Source organism: Planococcus citri, chromosome 2 (assembly GCF_950023065.1).
Source record: "Planococcus citri chromosome 2, ihPlaCitr1.1, whole genome shotgun sequence".
Taxonomy (NCBI): Eukaryota; Metazoa; Arthropoda; class Insecta; order Hemiptera; family Pseudococcidae; genus Planococcus; species Planococcus citri.
Window position 1 is genome coordinate 61,613,104 of NC_088678.1, and position 18,496 is coordinate 61,631,599.

General features: G+C 34.4%; 2 protein-coding genes across 2 annotated transcripts; both read left to right on the forward strand.

Moving 5' to 3' along the window:
* Positions 1-1,644: 1,644 nt before the first annotated feature.
* LOC135833960 (uncharacterized) lies at positions 1,645-6,243 on the forward strand. Its single transcript, XM_065347794.1, has 15 exons — positions 1,645-1,773; positions 1,889-1,927; positions 2,016-2,033; positions 2,127-2,225; positions 3,974-4,027; positions 4,109-4,399; positions 4,498-4,545; positions 4,630-4,647; positions 4,759-4,872; positions 4,944-5,012; positions 5,167-5,193; positions 5,386-5,523; positions 5,672-5,719; positions 5,834-5,857; positions 5,954-6,243. The coding sequence occupies exons 1-15, from the start codon at positions 1,719-1,721 to the stop codon at positions 6,088-6,090; spliced, it is 1,179 nt and encodes a 392-aa protein (XP_065203866.1). The 5' UTR covers positions 1,645-1,718; the 3' UTR covers positions 6,091-6,243.
* A 2,745-nt stretch (positions 6,244-8,988) lies between these two features.
* Positions 8,989-12,949, forward strand: LOC135833961 (uncharacterized). Its single transcript, XM_065347795.1, has 15 exons — positions 8,989-9,128; positions 9,197-9,235; positions 9,344-9,361; positions 9,464-9,556; positions 9,819-9,875; positions 9,953-10,276; positions 10,406-10,459; positions 10,544-10,561; positions 10,644-10,757; positions 10,829-10,897; positions 11,944-11,976; positions 12,123-12,263; positions 12,355-12,402; positions 12,502-12,529; positions 12,629-12,949. Exons 1-15 carry the CDS (start codon positions 9,074-9,076, stop codon positions 12,654-12,656), a joined length of 1,119 nt encoding a protein of 372 aa, XP_065203867.1. The 5' UTR covers positions 8,989-9,073; the 3' UTR covers positions 12,657-12,949.
* Positions 12,950-18,496: the final 5,547 nt, after the last annotated feature.

Here is an 18,496-nt window from a genome sequence, read left to right on the forward strand (position 1 = left end):
CAAGTGACTTATGTACCTACCTATATGTAATAAATAAATTCTTTTCACAGCTATGTTCCTGGTGTATCAAAACTGCGCTCGACTAGACTGTGCCATGGGTAAGTAGAATTTCGAGTAAAATACGAGTATTCTTCTCAGTAATGATGCAGTTATCTAAAATAAAAAAGACGAATTCATTTACGTATTTAAATTTTGTGATTTGCAAATTCAGGTTTGAACAGTACTCCACTTTACAGTAAGTAGAAATATTTCATAATAGAAGAATGAAGTCCTACAGAGGAATTATATTTAAAAATCCAATGAGAAAAAATCATTCAGCACCAATAATTAACTTGACAATTTTTCTTCACAGATTTGATCAAATCTGGAGCAAAAGATACGTACTGGAAAATTCTACAAGCATTTACAAATGATAACGAAAACTTGAGGGATTGGATACACGATCAAACAGGCGATTGGCAAACATTTTGCAATGTGTTCACGAACTAGAAATATTACAGTTACAGCTCTCATTACAAGTATAGGTACTTGTACATTTTACGATTAGAATTATTTCATTTCTCAATAATAAAAAAAATGACAATAATAAGTTTTTAGCGTTTAAGTAGGTATTCATTATGCAGTAGATATTTAGGTAGGTAAGCATAACTATTTGTTTAAATAAATTCGTTCTCATTGAAGAAGCTGTCGTTGTTCATTAATTTTTATCAGTGATGTACCTACCTTTACGCGTCAAATAGAATAGTTGACATTTGACATAGTTGACATGTCGACTATGTCAACTATGTCAAATGAATTGGCCAATCAAAATTCATTTTAAAAAATCAGATTTCCTCCAGCCACTCATGATGTCAACAATTTATATTTTTATTTTCAATTTCTGATTTTGATTTCTTGTTTCATTCTCATGTTGTCATGTAGAAATTTCCAAATTTTTCAAATTTTTAATAAAACTGGCAAATTTACAATGTTTTTTTGTAATAATAATGAATTTGACGTAGTTGACACATAAAAATATGTTGATATGTCAACTATGGTTTTTTGACTTGACATAGTTGACGCCAAGTTGACGTCAACTATGTCAAATTTTTAGTTGACGGCCAACACTGATTTTTATAATCGACAGAGCATCCAAAAATACACCACCTGGCTAAATTTCAGTTTCCAACTGAATTTCGGTTTTCAATTTTTGAAGAAAATTCGATGCCACAGAAATTAAACTCATTTTCATGAAACACTCAAAATTTGTTATCCATAAATTGAGGTAGACGGTTTAAATTTGGTTTGTTCGTCATTTCTGATTACCCAAATCGATTGGTGGTGATTTCGAAACCATTGCAGATCTTACATTTTGTAAAAAAATCTGAATATACCAGTTCAAATTTCCGTTTAAAAAATGTGAAAATTGATTAAAAATCAACCACCAATGCTACCTATTCATTTTCCCCCGATATTGTATAAGTACATATTCAGGCGAACACCTGTTGAAAAAATGATACAGCGGCCTGAACAATATACGCATTCGAGAAAAACATCTTTAATGTTATATTTAAACAGATGCGAATAAACTGAACCGGGTATCGAGATTTTGAAGAAAACATCACCTAACTTCGACCAAAATTTGTATCCATCAGTCACAGTAAGTCTTACAGCTTCTTGAACGAATAACGCCACTTTCAAAGTCTTCATTCGAAAAAATCACATTTTACAAATCAACGATGGGTCCACATTTCAAAATAAGTTCTAAGCTCATCTTATTCTCTCTCTTTATCGGTAAGCAAAATACAAAATCCCTGATTACGTATTTTCAAATCAGAAAAAAATCCTACCTATCGATTCATAGACAATCTACTTTTTCCATAAACTCAATTGTCATCTTTAATTTCAGCACTTCATTTGACAACTCGATTCGTGGTGGCTGATCTGCGTAAGTTTGGCATCTCAATATTTAAAAATTATGGGTAAGATACCGATTTATGCACGTTAACAACTAATTTCGATTAAATTTTTTGCAGCTAATACGGATCTTATGAGTAAGTACCTTCAATACTCAGGTCAAACTACAACATTTTAAAGCAATTGAGAAATATCTACAGAAGTTGATCATGACTATTTTTTTTTCACAGAGGCTACTTCATGCATGAGGCAATTCTTTGGTCAGACATTCCTAGGAGAAACCTTTCGAAACAGTGGACGTCCTTTAACAGACGGAGAATATTTCGGAAGTAATTTTTCATCACTTATCACTTACTTATCTGTGCAATTTGAAATGGAAATTTTCCAAATCATCCAGAATTTTTCCCAAATCGAATATTTATACCTATAGTCCAGTAGAATTAGCAAAAAAACAGGCTCTATAGTGAATCTCTAGGTGGCAAGCTGATTTTTGGTATACTGGTCCATTTTGATGTCCTGAAAACGAATCCGAGGAGTCCCCTACTGTCCCGGGTGTGCCTTCCCCCAAATTGTGGATCTTAGCCCCCCAAAATCGGTTTTTGACCAATTCATCGAAAAATATTGACTCTAGCGCAAAAGTGGTTGAAGAATGTTGTTCTACGTCAAATTTCCGATCTAGTGATATATCAACTTTCCTTCTACCCCTAAGGGGGGTGGAACCACAACCATTCAAAAAAGGGGGGGTTCCCTGAAAAATACATAACGGCTATAGGCGCCTAAGAGGGGTGAAATGGTCCCTGAAAGCGTTCGAGTTGATATTAGCATGAAAAGTGGGTACCATAGAGAAACCTCCGCGCAAAAAATTTCAGATCCACACCCCCTCCCAATTTTGCGGAACCCCCCTTTTTTGAAATTTCAGTAACACTTTTCTCAGCCCCATTTCAACCGATTTTGAAAATTTTTCTGGAAGTTATGTATATCCTTGATAGGTATCCCTAAAAAAATTTTCAACCCCCTCCCCTTATATTTACCCCTCGAAATGGCGTTTTTTTCATTTTTTTAGGCCTATTAACAATCAAAATTGCGAGGTACAATTTTGTAAACACGTTTTTTGGATGTATTTTTGGCCCCCAAACATCATATACTATATTAGAACTTTTTGCTTTGGTGCGCCGTGGTGAAAACTTGGAATAATGTATCGTAGGGGGGTAGGGGGTGAAATGGGAATTTTGAAAAAAATAACTATCAATGAGTAGGGTATCGTTTTCATATGATTCGATACCGCTGAGCACGAATATGACCTCAGATTTTCTGCTACACTCACCTACCCCTCTCCAGAGCCCCTCAGCCCCCTCAATTTTCACGATTTTCGAAATATAGTTATTTTGATGATGTTGGTGTCGTTTTCATATGATTCGATACCGCTGAGCACGAGTATGACCTCAGATTTTCTGCTACAATCTCCTAGTCCTCTCCACAGCCCCTCAGCCCCCTACAATTTTCACGAATTTTCGAAATAAAGTTATTTTGATGATGTTGGTGTCGTTTTCATATGATTCGATACCGCTGAGCACGAATATGACCTCACATTTTCTGCTACACTCACCTACCCCTCTCCAGAGCCCCTCAGCCCCCCACAATTTTCACGAATTTTCGAAATAAAGTTATTTTGATGATTAGCAAAAAAACAGGCTCTATATGTAGTGAATCTGTAGGTGGCAAGCTGATTTTTGGTATACTGGTCCATTTTGATGTCCTGAAAACGAATCCGAGGAGTCCCCTACTGTCCCGAGTCAATAGTTCTCGATATATTGGTCAAAAACCGATTTTGGGGGGCTAAGATCCACAATTTGGGGGAAGGCACACCCGGGACAGTAGAGGACTCCTCGGATTCGTTTTCAGGACATCAAAATGGACCAGTATACCAAAAATCAGCTTGCCACCTAGAGATTCACTATTCGAAGCTAATTCTACTGGACTACTATCGATTTTAAAATATTTCCAAAAAACAAATTTCCACCCGACGTTGACTTTCTTCAATCATTTGTTAATACTCATAATATCATTTCTTCCGCAGTTCTTTGTCCAGAAGTTGATACTGAAGAGATTCATGGCTGGATTCGCAACAATGGTAAACCAAAATTTAATTCATACAGAATTCAATAATTAGGTATACTCAACAAAAATCAACCATCCGTGTTTGACTTTTTAGCTCAGGGAGATTATGAAGGAACTGCCATAAAAAAATGTTTAGCAAAGGCCAATAGTGAAAACCTATTTGAACATTACGTCAAGTTAGGGCAAAAATCTGAAGAATCTGAAGAGCATGATAAACCAGCTGGAACTAAAGATCACCAGACACCGTCATCACAGTACTTGGATTTACGAACCCCTGCTGAAAAAATGGCAGAGCATGAAGAACCATATGGATCTGAAGATCATCAGACTCCATCAACACAAAACTCAGATTTATTGAATACTCCAGCCTTAAATTTTAAAAGAGGTACACGGTTACGTGATTTTGCCACTTAAAGGCATGAAAAATGAATTGGCAAGTTATCAAAAAATTGCCTCAGTTCTCATTTGACTTTATTCTTTTAGGAGTGTGTCAATCTGAAATAGAAACCATCGAGTTCAGTAAATTGACAGGTAGAATGATACATACCTATAACATCAAAACTTCTGTAAATAAAACAACCAATTTAATTTTCTTTTACTTACTATACGTTTCAGATGAAAAAGAGAAGAAAGGTAGGTACTGAAAATGGGGAAAAAACTCGCAACTAAGTCTACCTAATTCTACATAAAAGTTTAAATTTAATAACCACTTGCTCTCATTTTTTAAACTTCTTTTTGAATTAGAAACGGTACAATGTTTGGCAAAATGTGCCAATAATTTCATGCACAGAATTACTGGCTATTTAAATAGTGTAGTACAACAAGTTATGAGTTCACCATTAAATGAACAGATCAAGAGTACGTATTTTCGACAATAGGAATGGATTTTTTGGAAAAATAAGGTTAAATTAAAAAAAAATAAATTACAGGCGACCCTAGAGTGCTGGATTATATTCCAAATTCATCGCAGCAATTCACCACAAGCGAATTTTATTCGAGTATGTATGTTAACTTCAGTGAGGTAGTCACAATTTGCCAAAAGGGAGGAAAAAGACTTATACTCGCCTTCGTCATTAATAATTTTTAAAAGAATTCAACTTTTTTAAAATTGGCCTTCTTTGAGTAACTCATTTTACATTTTTTTCCCCACAGAACTCGACAAAAACAATGAAACACCGAGTGAGTAATTTGCATAATTAGTACAGGGTGGATCGCAGCAAAATGTGGGAGGATATTCACATCGAGTTGAAAATCACACAGATTAATTTTAGCCTTGGGCAAGAGGCTGCAAGAGATATATGAGCCCTCCAAAAGGAGGATTTTTTGAAAAAGAAAAAAACGTTTCCATACCAGTATTTTGAAACTTTACAGGTATTGTTCCAATCACCCAAGTTGGAAAAGAGTACTTGGTCACTTACAGTAAACTATACATAGCTCTGAATAAGTATGTGAATGACAGAGTCAGAAAATCAATTGCTGATCTGGCTAATCTTGATCATCACTTATACAGTAAGTACATATTTATCAATCAAAAATATCGTGCCAGCAGCTATCGTTTAGAAATTATGTACTTACCACCTAAATTGTCGTTCTTATACTATGTACTTTTTATCGTTCGATTACATGCCTATTTCCCATAAATAATTTTTTTTCACAGCTATGCTCCTGGTGTATCAAGACTGCGCTCAACTAGACTGTGCCATGGGTAAGCAGAGTTTTTAGTATAATACGAGTATTCTTCTCAATCAATGATAGTTACTTGGCTAAAATATAAAAAGGTCAATTTACATTATTTCAATTTTGTGATTTACAAATTCAGGCTCGAACAGTACTCCATTTTACAGTAAGTACATAGAAATACTTTATAATTCCTTTCCAAAAAACCTATGTGAAAAAATCATTCAGCAAAAATAATGAACTTGACAATTTTTCTTTAAAGATTTAATCGAATCTGGAGCCCAAGATTCGTACTGGAAAATTCTGCAGGCATTTACAAATGATAACGAAGACTTGAGGAAGTGGATAGATCGCCAAACAGGCGATTGGAAAACATTTTGCAAAGCGTTCATAGAATAGAAATAATGTACCTACGTATAGTTACAGCTGCTATTAAATTGATAAATTTATAGTTCTGTAATGATTAGAATTACGAGTATTTGTCTTTAATTAGTTAAGAGTGCATGTAATAAGTTTTTAGCGTTTAAGTATACATAAATCTAAATCTATTAATTTTACTCGGTGGATAGGTACGAGTATTATAGTGAGTAAGTTAAATTACCTATTTAAATAAATTCATTCTCTTTGAAGATGCGTATAGTTTATTATTATTTTCATCGCTAAAAAAACGTCCAAAAATACAACAACAGGCTAAATTTCAGGTGCTTGTTGAATTTAATTTTTTGAGAATTTTTAATCTCTAAAAAGGAAACTAATTTCAATGAATACTCAACTCAAAATTTCTACGAATAAGTAGCTCGAAATTTATTCAAATCGAGGTAGAAAGCTTTTAAATTTGATTTAAATCACACTTACGATCAACCAAATCGTTTGTTGATGAATTTTCGGATTTTTCAGTTTAGGAAAAATTGTAGGTACCTACATAATAAAAAGGGCTAAAATGAAATCCAGCACAAAAAGTTGGAGGATTGAAGGATTCAAAATTCTGCTAGTAATCAGAATGCTCCACAATGGCATAAAAATACGAGTAATTAATTTTTTAGGCCAAGTTCGTAAACTACGAATTCATCATTTATTGTTTTATTGCTTTGTTTTGTCAAAAATATTGCTGGAAAATTTTTTGGATTTAAACTAGCAGAAACAAAGTTTTAGAAAATTTCAAAAAATGTTTTTTTTTCAAAAATCTGATCTTTTAATCTTTAAAATTCATTTTAAACGTCCTTATTTTGGAAACTTTTTTTCGTCAAAACGGTCGATTTTGTCAGAGCGGGTCACTTAAATAGGTATTCTGGTAAATTCACCCAGGGTAATTAAGAAAACCATCGAGTATTTCAGTTTATTTTATGGGAGCTGAATTTCATTTTTTTCAATTCCTATGACATTTTTTTTAAAACTAGAAAATCACAGGAGGCCATAGAACAAGTCAAAACCACCAAAACCATTCGATTTAATAAGTTCTACTTTTTATGTGGACCAATTCGGACAATTCCATCAATAGCGTCGCGCTTCAAATCCAGGGAGGGGGTGAATTGGGTACATAAAATACCGAATGAAAAATCAAAAATAGAGAATAATATTGCCTGACAGAATTAAGAGAAAAATCATTGAGAGCAAATTCGCTTTTATTTATTCCAGTATAAAAATGACAAAAATAGCAAGAATAATCCAAAGAAGAAGCTATCTTCAGGTTTTTGAGAGGGAGGGAGGGGGGGGGTGTCGACTGAAAATTTGTCGATTGATCTGGTAGAAAAATATCAACTTTGCCAATTAATCTTATCTATATCTAATATTCTTATGACTTATGAAAATTTTTATTTTCTTTATTTGGATTTTTGGAGGCCTCAGATGTAAAATTTATTTAGGTATTCTAAAATGAGAAAAAAAATTGGACCGAGGGGAGCGAGGGCTTTTAAAAATTTATAATTCGAGATACCTAAAAACGAGGGTTTTTTTACTGCGAGGAGTTTATATTTTTTGGTTTTTAAAATTGTAGAATTGGAATGATGTTTTTTTTAAGGAGCTGATTTAGAAAAAGGAAAGAACAGGCTCGAGTGAAGTGAGGCCGAAAGCTTCTGAAAATTTGTATTTTATGAGAGGCGTGAAAACGAGTTTTTTTATGTGAGGACGAGTGGTTTATTTTTTAGTTTTTGAAATTTTGGAATTTGAATGATTGTTTTTTTTTTTAAAGGTAGATACGAGTACGTACATACCTAGTTGATTTTGAAAAATGCGAGAGCGAAAGCTCTTGAAAAATTGTACTTAGAGAGACATAGAAACAATGTTTAATTTTTGGCTTTAAAATAATAATTTTTTTTTAGGAATTTCCATCTTTACCTTGAAAAAGTAAAGAAACGAAAAGAAGCCCGAGCGAAGCGAGTGAAAAAATAATGTTTTTCTTTCATCACCAGACCCCCATCTGAAATTTTTCTGAATTTTACCAAATTTTCTGAAATAATTGCTAAATGAAAATTTGTCGGGGGAGGGGGGGGGGGACTTGGAAACAAAATTCTCTCAACTTAAAATTTCCACGAATAAGTAGCTCAAAATTTATTGATATTTTTGCAGGCTCTTCCAATTTAGCCTTTTCTAGTTCAAAATACTCGTATTTTCTCCAAGTGAGATAGAGTTAGGCCTCTAAAAAAGACATCTTCCTTCTTCCTCCTCCACCAAAATGGGGCGAAAATTTGATAAACGAAAACAAAACGAAATGGGCAATGTGACATATTAATTAACATGTCTTTGGCGGTGCTGAACACGAATAATATGATCTTAGTTCTTTGATTGGACCTCATCTAAGGCTCCTATAGACTCTTCCTGATATAGGTTTAAAAATTCAAGTGAATAGGCCTACTATAGTGCAATACATCGATTAGGATGTTTTTGTAAGTGCTGATTGTGAATATAACCTTCATCCCTCCCACTTAGACCAGGCTTCGACCCTTATGCGATCAAAAAGCGAAAAAATCATTCATTCAAGAATGAGGGGTTTTCAATTTTTTCCCCCCGAAAAAATACAACGTTCTCTAAAAATTATCCAGCTCTATATATGATTCATTTTTCAGGTACCTGCATTAATATTGAAGCAGAACGATGGTTACGTGCATTAAAAATCACAATAAGACACCGTACCTAGTCCCATGAACACTACACATATGTACTTACGTAAAACTTAAAAACATGACGAATTTTATTTAAACAACTGCAAACGGTAGAAATACGTATCTGACTCAAGGTTTCAAAGAAAACATTGCCATCGAACTGCTAAACGACAAAATTCGATACATTTTTCGAATCAACTGTCACTGTTAGGTACTTCTTAAACGAATCATTTCAGATAGTTTCAGGGTCGCCATCCGAGTAAATTTACTTTCACGAATCAACGATGGGTGCAAATTTAAAATTCAATCCTCAATTCATCTCATTCTTAGCCTTTATCGGTACGAACAAAAACTTCCATTAATTAAAAAATTTCCTCTTTTTGATTATAACCTACTTATAATTTCAGGACTTTACTTGACAACTCCATTAGTCAAGGCTGACCTACGTAAGTGATATTTATTTTCAATTTAAAAATTATTGATACATATTCCAAGCTAAACGGATGGTAATGTACATACTTGTATATAACTAATATTTATGTAATGCTTTGCAGCCAACAAGGATGTAATGAGTAAGTACCTACCTACCTACCTACCTAGATCTACCTCCAATAGGCAATAAGTTGAAATATCCAGAAGCAACGGGCTACAAAAAATACAATTTTCTTTCACAGAGGCTGCTGCTTGCATGAGAAAAGTTTTTACAGACGTCATTACAAGCTTTCGAAACGATGGAATTACTTTAACAAAAGGAGAATTTTTTGGAAGTACGTTGTACTGAAATTCTGTGCTTGAATTTCAACTTTTAAAAAAAATCCAGTTTTTAAAAAATTTAGGTATCAAAATTAAAATTAATTTTTCTCAACTCGACTACTGCATTATTTTTCGACTTGAAAATTCACAACTTTTAATGTCTACCTCCTCTTTAAAATGAAAATTTTCAACGTTGAAATTCAATTCAGCCCCCATTTGCAATACGAGCCACTTTTTGCACAGCTTGAAAAATAATTTCTATATTTTTTGGTATAGTTATGTGCAATCAAGTATCTGAGGATGCCTTCTGTGACGTGATCGCCCAAAATGATAGTAAGTAACAGAAAATATTCATTCATCTTCATCGCGCCTATTGATAAATTCAAAACCAATTCGTGTTTGAATTTCAGTCGACGAAGACTTCAACGGGTCATCTATAAAAGCATGTCTGGAAAATACAGGCGATGGAGATTTATTTCAAAAATACGTCAAATTAGGACAAACACTTGCATCACCATCTGCGGACGAAACATTAAAACAAGACGATGTCCCACCAACACAATCAGAATCTCAACAGATATCACCACCCTTACAAAACTTAGAATTAGATTCAGAGCTTACCGATGGAAAATCACGAATAAATGACGACTCGGAAGAATCTGAAGATGACATTTCTCGACCAACATCGCCTCAAAACTCAAAATTGAATTCTCCAGTTCTGTATTTCAAAAGGGGTAAAATGTTTCTTTTTCTATTATTATATTAGGAATCACAGAGCAGAAAAAATAAATCATCTTAGAATCGAATACTATTCTGATTCTTTAGCATAGCTTTCCTTTTAAAATTCAATTTTCTTGATTTAGGTGCATGCCAATCTGGAATAGCCCAAGGACTCGTAGAGTTTACTGATTTGAAAAGTGGGTAAACCTAATGTTCATCCCAATAATAATTGACCAAGCAATTATTCAATTAAACTTTTCCTTTTCTGTTTTTTTTTCCAGATGAACAGGATAAAAAAGGTAAGGTATAAATCTTGAAAAATAAAAAAAATTAGTCGCTTATTTTAAACACCTCACTCATTTTACATATTTCTCATATCAGACACAATACAGTGCTTGAGGGGATGTGCAAGTAACTTCTTATCCAGAATAACAATCTTGTTAGATCAAGCGAAAGATGAAGTCATCAATTCATCAATCCTTGGACTAAATGAAGGTACATACGTGTTTTTAAGGGTAAAATGTTTTTTTTTTTCAATTGTAAATCTTTTTTTTTTGCAATTACAGAAGAAAAAGATATATTGAATGATCTTCCGGAATCATCGAAGAAATTCACGAAGGATAAATTTGATACGGGTAGGTACTGTATGCATTTCAATAACTTGGCCAGATTTTCTAATAAGAAGGGGAAGAGAGAGAAAATGAACATTTCGGGAAAATTAAAAAAAATAAATAAATACAGTCAAATTGAATCCGTTTCACATTCTCTTTTTGACGTCACAAATTTTCAAAATGGCTCCCTCAAGACTCATGGGAGGGGCACAAGAGTTCCAAATTGCAGTCACAATTTAAAAAAATTCCAGAAGTAAAACGGCATATCGATAGTTGGTAAATCGATAACCACAGATCCGAACATTGGCTTATTTTTTTGATAGCAACTTTTCCATGGCCCTCTCCCTTCCTCCACCCAAGTTTTCTAAACGTGGTCCAAATAGCGAAAAATAAAAATATTCAATAGGATTTTAGAAGGCATTAAAAAAATATATACCTACCTATCGTTACTTTACTGAAATTTTGACTCTGTGGACTTGAGAACTTCTCCAAACTAACCAACATTTTTTTAGCAAACTAAAAAACTTGGAGATGAGTTCTCATATACCTAGATAGGTACTTATTGTAATATTTCGAAATAGTACCTATCTACTTGTTTTTTAAATTCGATTTTCATTTGAGTGACCCTAAAGAGCCTCATTTTTTTTTCAAAAGGAAGCTGAGATGACTAATCAAATCTGAAAACTGAGAGAATTTTTTTCATTTAGAAACACCGAGGACCCTTAAAATAAAAGAATAATTGTATATTATGGGGGCTAAGTGAGCTAAAACCTTCATCTTTCAAAAGAAATAATAATAATTTGAGTATTTTTTGAACCACTGAATGCAGTTTTTCAGAGTTTCCCGGCCCTTTTTATTATTTCAAAAGCCGAGGTCGTAATTTTCCTTCATTTTTGATCCAAGTAAAAATATGATTTTAATAAACACGAAAAAAAAATTCGAGAAATGCAAGAAACTTTTCAAACTATAAAAATAACACAAATATTTTTATAGAAAACTAAAAAATTTGAAGATAAGTAATTTCTCATAGGTAAACTTATTCTGATATATTTCTTATTTTATTTCCATAGAACTTAACAAAGCTATTGAAACAAACCCATTGAGTGAGTATCCGCATATATCATATTTTATACCTACATACTTACCTACCTATTTTCTACTTGAGTTAACCATATGGTCTGATGGGGTAAAATGCAAACTACAATATTTTAACAGCGATTTTCAATCACATAATGTCGATACTTCGCAGGCACCAATCCGATCGAGGAAATAGGAAAGAAATACCTGATTACTTACGATGAACTATACAGCAACGTGATTAAGCATAAAAAAGTAGGACTAAATAAAACAAGACACAGAAATCTAGGATACCTGGATGTCAATTTAATTGGTAGGTAATGTTTTCTTGTACACAACAAGATATCGAAATCGAATCATGTTTACTCGTTCAGTTGAATCAATATGGTAATTTTTTCTCACAGGTGCACGCGAGATGTATCAAATCTGCGCTCAACTGGAATGTTCCATGAGTAAGTATATAAAGTTGTAGGCCTAAGTATCATTTTCCTCGAAGACCAAAACTTGAAAAATTATCTAATCGTTATTTAATTCTACGTGTTTCAATTCAGCTACTAACAGCATTCCATTACTTATACAGTAAGTACAATACAAAAAGCAATCTGGTCTGATTTGGTAATCAATTTGAAAAATAATTAAAATGCCAACGAGTAATCAAACGTTTCACTTTTCCAATAGATTTAATGGAATCTGGAACCCACGATGATGTACTGAAAGTTTTACAGCCATTTGAAAAAGACCAAGAAGACGTTAAGAACTGGGTGAGCGAACATAAGAGCGAATGGCAAAGATTTTGCAGAGTGCTCATGATAGATCCCGAAATTGATTCGGTAGAAAACTCGCAGCAGCAGGAAAACGTGGATTAAAATTGTGTAGCTCTTCTACCGATTGATCTTAATGAATAGTTTTCAATGTACCCTAATAATATGCCTACGTATAGTTTTTAAGTTTCAATTATGTGCTCGTAGAAGTAAGATGATTAATTTATAAGAGTGATTTAATTAATACATATAATGACCTTATGTTTGCATCGTTTTTCTCCATAAGTTCAAAGATCATTTTCGGATTCTACGCACTTTTTCAAGTGGGTAAACTAATTTCCCCGATTTTTGATTTTCGAAGTTTCAAGCGCAGAAGACTAATTCTTCGAAATACGCAAAATTCGATTTGAACTTCGGGTGAACACAGTTCCGACCATTTTCGCAACTTTGACAGTCTCTTCTGACCATAAAAACAACTCAAATTGAGAAACCCCACTCTGTGTTTTGTTTTAGGTTCTATAAAGTATCGATTAAGCCCATTTTCGACTCGAACACAAATATGCAGTTGACTATGTATTATTGTTGGGTATCTCCAGAAAAAGTTTTCGAGCGGAATTTCCGCCTCCAACCCCCTCCCCCCCCAACAGGACATTACAGGCAAACGACGCGTTTTTTGCGGAAAAAATCGATATCCATGAATAGTGAGGAGAAAATGCTGGTACCGCGCAGAATGTGTAGAGGAAGCAAATTTAGTATGTACCTTATTTTGAAAAGTTCGAATTTTGTAGCTCCCACCCCCCCAATGTAAAAAAAGTGGTGCCGGCCCGGTAAACACACCGAATGTGATTCGCCGGCAGAGATCGCGGTGGCGAAGATCGCGTTCGATTCGCCGGCGAATAGACGGCGGAAATCGCGCAGAAAAAAAAATGAAAAAACTCGTTGCGAAATGCGTAGGCGTATCGCCTGCGGATTCAGCAGTGATTTTTTTCAACGCGATACTCACGTTCTATCCGCCGGCGAATCGAACGCGACAATCGCGCTGAAAAAATTTGAAAAAAACACTGCTGAATCCGCCGGCGATATACCTACGAATTTCGCAACGATTTTTTAAATTTTTTTCAGCCTGATTTCCGCGGTCTATTCGCCGGCGAATAGAAGGCGAATTTAGTAGAGTTCTTTTACAATATTTTTCATGTGATTTTCGCATTTGTTTCACGTTCAATCGAGTGAGCATTCAGATGTTCTCACGCAAGGATGCAATAACGAGCAGAATGTTGTGTTTTTTTTTTATCTTTTCATTCATGTTTATTTCAAATTGGTTTTCTGGTGTTGAATTTTGACATTTGCATGACTGCACGTTTGCACGACTGCACGTTTGCACGTTTGCACAACTGCACGTTTGCACGACTACACGTTTGCACTACTTGCCCATCATTTGACAAAGTAGATATTGTAATTATATAGGTATGAGTGTTTTTAAAAAATATTTATAGTACAATGAGTGCATTTTTAAATTGTTTTCATTTTAAATTCTTATCCTTGGTGTTTACAGGCCTTTGTCATAACGACTTTGTATTTGCAGTGATAAGGTGAATAAAATAAGTGAATCAAGTGCATACCTAATGGGTGAACGAGTGTTTTATATTATGTATTTATTCCTTGTTTGTTTTATCTTTAGTTTCAGAGATTGGATGTGTGATTTCATTTGTATTTTTTCTTTAAGAAATAAGCTTGAGTATATTAATATCAAGGGGTACATTTTTTCACCTTTTGGTTCTTGTTATTGCTGTGTTTTATTTTAATTTTGGTTTACTGTTATTTTTTGTTTTTATAATCAAGAACCAATTAATAGTGGCAAGTTTAGACTATATGCATATAAATATAGGCATAGTGATTCAGGCCAGTAGGTATTGGCAAGTCTAGCCTATAGGTGGGTAGTGATCTACCTTCCAGAAGATGAAATTTTGCTTACTCATAGGTGTCTTCTTGAATGGTTAATTAGTTCAATATTACATAGATCATTATTTGACTTCCAAAAGGTCAGTAATTTTAAATTCTGATTACTAAACTTCTTTTACTTCAATTCTTGCTATTTTTTGGCTTGATTTTTGAAATTGACAGGTGTCTAATATCTGCAAATTACACTTTTGCCTGTTTGCACGACTGCACGTTTGCACGACTGCACGTTTGCACGACTGCACGTTTGCACGACTGTACGTTTGCACGACTGCACGTTTGCACGACTGCACGTTTGCACGACTGCACGTTTGCACGACTGCACGTTTGCACGACTGCACGTTTGCACGACTGCACGTTTGCACGACTGCACGTTTGCACGACGCACGTTTGCACGACCGCACGTTTGCACGACCGCACGTTTGCACGACCGCACGTTTGCACGACCGCACGTTTGCACGACCGCACGTTTGCACGACTGCACGTTTGCACGACTGCACGTTTGCACGCCTGGACAACCGCACAACCACATGTTTGCACGACCGCACAACCGCACGTTCGCACGACCACACAACCGCACGTTCGCACGACCGCACAACCGCACGTTCGCATGACCGCACGTTTGGTCAGGGGTGTTCTGGAGTGTACGGGGTTGTTTGGGAGTGTTCAGGGGTATGAACACGTGGTCAGGGGTGTTGGGGAGTGTTCAGGGGTGTGAACATGTGGTCAAGGGTGCTCTGGAGTTTTTGGGGGTGATTGGGAGTGTTCAGGGGTGTGAACAGCAGGTCAGGGGTGTTCTGGAGTGTTCGGGGTATTTTGGGAGGTTTTAGGTTTGTGAACACATGGTCAATTGTGTTGTGGAGTGTTCAGGCGTGTTTGGGAGTGTTAAAGAGTGTGAAAAGACGGTCTGGTGTGTTTGGGCGTGTTCAGGGGTGTGAACATGTGGTCAAGGGTGCTCTGGTGTGTTCGGGGTTGTGTGGGAGTGTTCAGGGGTGTGAACAGGTGGTCAGGGGTGTTCTGTTCAAGTAATCAATATTTTTTTTTTGCTTTAAATTTGAAAACGAAATCTCATTGATAGGGATTCCTGACATTTTTTCCAAGTTTTCAAGTTTTACATTACAAAATATCAGAACGTCAATAAGTCTTCTGTGAAAATTTGACAAGGTAATTTTATTACAAAACGTCTGCATCAATGTTTCTCAAAATCAAAATTCAGAAATTCGTTCTTTTTCTACAAGTTCTTAAAAGTCTGGTATAGGTAGTTTTTTTCTGATGAAGATCGACCAAATCCAAGGATTAAAATATGGAAGAGAAAAATGTAATAATATCCACATTTTTTCATTTTCTGGGGAAGGAGATAAGTTCTACCTTTTCATCATGTAGACAGGTCATAAAATATTTAGCAGTATTTCTAATGAAAATGGGCCAAATCCAAGGATTATGATGTGAAAAAAAAATGTATAGGAAGGAAATGTTGAGCGACAAATTTCAGTCTAGAAAGCGTGTTCAAAAGGTTGTGTATTATGGTAGCTGCACTTTCTGATAAGTGATAATTGTTACGTTGGTAATGGATAAGGTTAGCCCTACTAGTGCAATACCTACATGCATCGATTAGAATATTTTCGAATGTGCTCAACGTGAATACAACCTTCATTTTCCCCTTCTGTACAGCTTCATAATCTGATGTGATCAAGATGTGAAAAAATCATTCATTCGAGAATGAAGATGCTTTTTTCAATTTTTTCCCTCGAAAAAATACCAACATTCAGTAAAATTGTCCATCTGAAAATGAATAGTGATTCATTTTTCAGGTGGTAGAATTATTGATCAAATAGATAGATACTTACGTGCATGGAACATCACACAAATGACTCATCGTAGCCCCATGGACACCAGGTGTAAGTATTTACGTAAAATATGTAAACATGACAAATTTTATGCAAACATAACGAATTTTATTCAAACAACCACATCAAAGTTTCAAAGAAAATTTTTTCGAATAAAGTATCACTGTTACTTCTTAAACGAATCATTTCAGATATTATCACGGTCGCCATTCGACTAGGTAAATTTTTTTTCACGAATCAACGATGGGTGCAAATTTCAAAATCAGTCTTGAATTCATCTCATTCTTAGCCTTTATCGGTACGAACAAGGAACAAAAACGTCAACTAAACAAAAATTTTCTTTTTCTAATCATCTTCATTCTTCATCTCTTATTTATAATTTCAGGACTTTACTTGACAACTCCATTAGTCAAGGCTGACCTACGTAAGTTACCTATACTTATCTATTCTCAATTTAAAAATTATTGATACACCATGGTAAACGGATGGTATATAGCTACTTGTATAACTAATATTTATGTTATCCTTTGCAGCCAACAATGATGTCATGAGTGAGTATTTACCTACCTAGATCTATCATGTATATGTATTTCCAATTAGTTGAAGCAATGAGCTTTAAAAATAAATACCATTTTCTTTCACAGAGGCTGCTGCTTGCATGAGAGAAGTTTTTGGAGACGACATTGCATTGAACAATACTCGAAACGGTGGAAATTTAACAAATGGAGAATTTTTTGGAAGTATGTAGTATACAATTTTATACGTACTTACTTCAATATCGACTCATCAAAAAAATCCAGTCATTTTAATTGAAATTCAATTCGTCCACAAATTCGCAATGCGAGCCATTTTTTTTACAACTTGAAAAATAATTTCTATATTTTTTCGTAGTTATGTGCATTCATGTATCCGAGGAAAACTTATGTAAAGAGATAGAAAAAAATAGTCAGTAAAAGAAAACATTCATTTATTTTAGTCATACCCATGCCTATTGACAAATTCAAAACCGATTCGTGTTTGAATTGCAGCTAACGAAGACTACAACGGATCAGCTATAAAAGGATGTCTGGAAGATACAAACGATAGAAATTTATTTCAAAAATACGTTGAATTAGGACAAAAGCATGCACCACCATCTGAGGACGAAACATTAAAACAAGATGATGTACCACAAAATCCGCAAACTCAACAGAAATCACCGGCACTACAAAATTTAAACGATGACTCGGAAGAATCCGAAGATGAAATTTCTCAACCAACATCGCCTCAAAACTCAAAATTGAATTCTCCAGTTGTGTATTTCAAAAGGGGTAAAATATTACTTTTTTAAAATTATCATTAGGAATCACAGAGCACAAAAAATTAATCATCTTCGAATCGTACACTTTTGTGAATTGTTAACATAACTTTCTTTTTAAATTCAATTTTCTTGATTTAGGAGCATGCGAATCAGGAATGAACCTAAGTCCCGTAGAGTTTACTGAATTGAAAAGTGCGTATACCTACCTATAATGTATTTGTATGTTCGTCTAAAAAATTGACCAAGCAATTATTTTTTATTCAATTAAACTCTTCCTTACCTACCTTTTTTTTTTTTAGATGAAAAGGATGAAAAAGGTAAGTAAATCTTAGAAGAAAAAAAATTACCTATGAAAATTTACTTTTTAACTTAAGCAAAATATTCGCTCATTTCAAACACCTCACCCGTACTACCTTCGTATTTTTCATATCAGACGCGATACAGTGTTTGAGGGAATGTACAAGCAAGTTCTTATCCGGAATAACCAAATTGTTAGATGAAGCGAAAGAGGAAGCTATCAATTCATCAAGCATTGGATTAAGTGAAGGTACGTCTATGTTTATGGGTGAAATGATTTAAACAATAAAAAAACAAAAAAAAAAAAGGTGTAAACCATTTCTTTTTTACAATTGCAGAAGAAATGGACATATTGTACAATATTCCAGAATCGTCAATGAAATTC